Genomic DNA, 4,762 nt, shown 5'->3' with positions numbered 1-4,762 from the left:
CCGGGAGTGCAGCCTGGAGAGCAGCCAGGTCCGGTTGGTAAGTCTGTTGTGAGGGAAGGGGCATGGGGGGGCAGATTGAGGCCCCCGCAGTGGGGCAGGCGCTGCACAGCTGGGGCGGAGCACAGGAAGGGGCTGCTCACAGTTCTTCCGGGAAGGGGGGTGCGGATCCTGCAGCTGCATCCATCCCAGGAGGGCATGGGGGGGTGGCCATGGATCTGTGCATGGGGTGAGGGTGGGCTGCTGCTGCAGGCTGGGGCTGGTGTGGTGCCAGGCTCTTCCTGAAAAGGGGCTAGGCCAGTCTGTGCTTGGGGCAAGTGGCACCAGTGCTGGGTAGGGGGCTATGGGGCAGGCTGCAGCCACTCCAAAATTCACTGTAGCCCCCTCCCAGCATCACTGCTGCCCACCCAGAGTGCAGCCCAGGCTCAACCCTTGTGCTGGGAAAAGCCCTGCACTGCCTCGGCCCCAACTCGCAGTAGCAGCCCGCCCTCGCCCCATGCGCAGATCCAGGGGCACACGCCCCCCCATGCCCTCCTGGGTTGTGTGCAGCGGTGGGAGCCACTACCCTCCCACACCTCTCAGATGAGCTGCAGCTTTGTCTCACATCCTGCCCCCACCCCAGTTGGGCAGCGCCTGCCCCAGCTCCACTTCCTCCCTCACTGCTGAGGCCTTGATCTGCCCCAACCCCCCCATGCCCCTTCCGTCACAACAGACTTACCAGCCAGACCCAGCTGCTCTCCACACTGCCAGGCTGTGCTCCTGGCTGCCTCTGTGCTGTGCTGTGGCTGTACGCATGCATGGGGCATTTATTGGTGACATTATCGGCCACATCGGCCAAAAAAAGCTGATTGCTGATAATGCCAATTTTCCTTATATTGGTGCCAATCTGATATGGGAACAATGTATCAGTGTACTTCTAGTCATTAATTGTACTGTTCAACCTGTTCACAATATCAATCTTCCAGATTGCTTTCAATAGTCACTGGGAGATTAATACCGATTCTGGTACACTCCCAGCCAAACTGGGAGGATTAGCAACCCTACCACCTAGGGCAGCAATTTGAAGGGGGCAGCAAAAATGGTGTGTGCACCCCTTGCACATGCTCACTGGGGGTCACTCAGGAGTCTGGGCATGTGCAGAAGCAAGGAGGGCACCTCCAGTGCTGTGAAACCACTGCTCTGGGGCTCTGCCTGGTGCCCACCTCAGCCAGGTCCCAGGTACATTACAAGGAAGGGTAGCAGACATTAATTTGCCTAGGGCTGCAAGAACCCTTGCACCATTCTCAGGGGCCCATAACCCCTGTTACTTAAGTGATGCAGAGAGAGACAGAAGACAGCAGAACCCCTGCTACTTCCCAGAGACATAGCCAGCAGAACAATTGCAGCTTGCAGGGAGTCTAGCTGAAAAAAAAAAAACAGCAGATGCAAGCACCAGAGTTGAAGAGCTACAGGGCTGTAGCCTGCAACCGAAAGGCAGCAGAAGGCTAGGCAACTGATTTAGATATTTAATCACATTTGGGTCCTGTTGCAAAGGAGTTGCAGGTCAGATGACTAGAAGAAGCATAAAGGGGCAGATCCAGAGGGGTATAGTTGTACTTGCCTTCTGGACCACACTGCAGGAGCAGTATGAGTAGGGTCCCTAGTCCAGGTAAGACTTTCCTTGCTCTCCACTCCCTTTTCTTCCATACTCAGCAGCACCTTCTTTCCTCTTCCCTTCCCTCTTTCCTCCTCCCCCCCCCAACCACCTGCTGACTGACCTGGGGGTGGTGTGGGATCCAGAACTGCTCCTACCCCATTCCAGCTGGGCTTTGTGGGGGGCTAGGTTTAGCCCAGGTGCAGGTGGAGGGAGGGACTTGCCTGCCCCTACCACTGTCCTTGGCTGTGCTCAACTCCCCTTGCAGCTGCCCAGGCTGGAGTGGGGCAGGAAAGCCAGAATAGCAGCAGTGGCAGGTCTCCCTGACTGACACCTTCCAACATCCAGAAGTGTAGCTAAAAGGGGTGGGGAGGAATGAGCCTCTAAGCAGGAGGGAAAGAAGAGGGGTGCTGAGAACTGGTATGGGGATTCTTATTTAATTTGGGGACTTAAACGCCTCCTGTGGCCTAGCTTACTGCAGGTGGGAGGGCTAGGGGCAGGGGTGCAGCCACCACTACATGGTGAGCCATGGGCTAGAGGCTCAGTCTGTCTCCAATCCCCCAAAAGAAAGGAGCTTTGCTGAGTTGCACACAGAGTTAAATAGCTTACGTTGACTGTGTTGAAGCTGAGAGGCTTGGGAATGGCTTAAGAGGAGGCCATGGTTGCTATTGAGACACTCCATACCTTGAGCTGTGGGCTCAGGGATCTGGTGGCCTGAAGTAGGTAGGACAGGGAAAGTGAGATGCTTTACTCAGGCAATTGAACTAAGAAAATCAGACCGAGGCAGCCCATTGAGTAGGATGGAGTGGAGCACCCCAAAGCTCACTCTAATTTCTGAGTGCAGCCTCCCAAGCTTTCATAATGTCTGGTGTGGCAAGTGAGGACAGGGCGGGTACTCTGGGAAGTGAAAGCAGAGGACAGGACTAGTGCAACCACCAGTGGGTACCACAGCTGCCTTCAGGTAGGATGCTGTTACAAATGGGAACTGACTTCCACCCCTTACCCTTGCCCTCCCCTTTCCCTCTGAGCCCATGCAAAGATGCAAAGTGCCTCCCAGAGGCACAGGTTTGAATTGTAGAACAGCCTGAACAGTGCTTAAGATGCTTCATCTGATGGATGTCAGGTTGAAAGTAACAGAAAAAGCTCTGATTGCCTCTCTGAAAACTGTCACATTATGTAATTCTTCTTGGCAGGCCGGTGAAGGCTACCTCCAGCACTGTGTGTGAAAAAACTCATGTTAAATAAGCTGTTTCACATGGCTTGAGCTGGGCACAGGCCTTGCAGACTCAGCAGCTGGCACTGATAAGTGGAGGTGGAATTGGTACCTACTTTAGGCTCATCTCTCACCTCAGTGCTGTACAGGAACAAAAGGGAGTCTTGGGCTTCCTTCAGCTGCTGCCAAGAAAGCCAATCTACAGTTCCTTGAAATGTATTTGTTGCTTTGCCTTCAGCTAAAATGCTACATTGTGTGAATACCCAAGAAAGCACCCAGGGGCAGAAAGAGCTGAGGATTAAACAGTAATAATAATAATTAGTAGTAGAAGTTATTTGAATAACACTCTCTCAAGGCCTGATCTTCCTTTTAGTAGCTCTGGTGTAGATTAGGAGAAGGTCTACCACTCAACAAAATGAGAATGATGTTAATCCATTTCAAGTGAGAAGAGAATTGGTACCATGTGTGAGAAAATAATTGTGATGCATTTCTAATGAAGGACTCAGTCTTTCAAATGCAGGAGCAAGGCTTGCTTATGTGAGTAAGTGTTTGTAGGAGTTGGCTACATACCATAAGATCTCTCTGGGTTAGGTGTTTGTTTACACACATTTTACAAAAAGGGAAATGGGCAAAGTGAAGCAATTTCCTTAACTCTTTTGTGGCCTTATGGTTATTAGTAATGTTTTACTAATGTAGCCCTCCTGTGCTAAGCACTGTACACCTCTACAGGAGGGACAGTATAGCTGCAAAGCTAGATGAGGACTCGGGAGCCTGAGACAAACTTGGTACTCATTCAGGCCAGGCACCTTCTAACACAACCCTTGTGTTCATTCTAGAGTCTTTAGAAACAGTAGCTAAACTGTTGTATCTCAGGAAGATCTAATGGAACTGAAATAGTTTAGTGTAAAAACTGAATCTTAGGGCCATGTTTTCAAAAAGGCTTCAACCCAACCTTTACATTTTGTACTTGCAAATTTGCTCCTTTTCAAAATCAGTCCCTTTACTTAAAGTATTCTGCACCAAGAGTAAGTAAGAATGTTACCTCTGGGTCCAAAGTGCTGTAGGTAGCAGTGATTACAGTACGGCTTATCATCATACTGTGGAAGAAGAAAAGAAAGAGGTTTAGTAATGATAAAGGCCTGGTTTTCCTACACCCCTGAAATAGCATTTATGATGGTATCTTGGTTCTATTCCAGGATCTTCTTTTCAGCCAGTCACTCCATACAGCACATAACATAGGTACATACTGATAACCCCTCGTATGGTTTGGTTTTCAGGTTTCCAAAAGACTGTTCCTTGTCTTACCTCAGCAGGTTTAATGGGATGTTCAAGCCCAGAACTCCATCACATAAAAGAAAGAGGAATGGTGACAAGATGTTTCCCTTGAAGGCTCTTCAGCTCTAGACTTTGCTTTACTTCATGCCTGAGCCATGTAGAGCCCAAGTCTATTGACGTTCAGGTTGCAGTACAAGAATTCTGCAACAGGAATTCCCAGGCCACAGTCCAGAGACTGCATGCCATCAGGGACTGCGAGCAGGAGATAGACTCCTACTGCCAGGCCCTTCTCCCCCGGGAGGCAGAGGGTAGACCACAGTCCCCCTCCACGCCAAAGGAGGACTTTGGGACCGCCTGCTGTGTCCAGCCAGGGGCATGCACCACGGTGGGCAAGGGCCCTAAGGCCCGACGCACCAAGGCCCCTACTCCACCAGAACTGAGCAACAGGTATGCACCTCTTGCTGCCCCAGCAGAGCCTGCTGAGTTGCCGGCCCCCACAGGCAACATGGTCCCAACTGCAGCTACCGCCCCTGCTCTCCCCAAGACAAAACGTAAGGTGCTTGTTGTGGGAGACTCCCTCCTGAGGGGGACTGAGGGGCCAATCTGCCACCCCGACCCCTTAGCCCGGCAAGTCTGCTGCTTCC

At 51.5% G+C, this 4,762-nt stretch overlaps 1 protein-coding gene across 1 annotated transcript in view; it reads right to left on the bottom strand.

Annotated features, from left to right (window-relative positions):
- Nucleotides 1-4,762, bottom strand: part of LOC102388007 (cysteine-rich protein 1-like) — a 50,797-nt gene that overhangs the window by 6,169 nt on the left and 39,866 nt on the right. The window contains exon 3 of the mRNA XM_006021449.3: nt 3,886-3,940. Coding sequence (XP_006021511.1) covers nt 3,886-3,940 — 55 coding nt within the window. The remainder of the gene's footprint in view (nt 1-3,885; nt 3,941-4,762) is intronic.

This window comes from Alligator sinensis, unplaced genomic scaffold (assembly GCF_000455745.1).
Source record: "Alligator sinensis unplaced genomic scaffold, ASM45574v1 scaffold434_1, whole genome shotgun sequence".
NCBI lineage: Eukaryota > Metazoa > Chordata > Crocodylia > Alligatoridae > Alligator > Alligator sinensis.
Note: the sequence above shows the minus strand (reverse complement) of the source record. Positions and strands in the feature narration are given on the sequence as shown.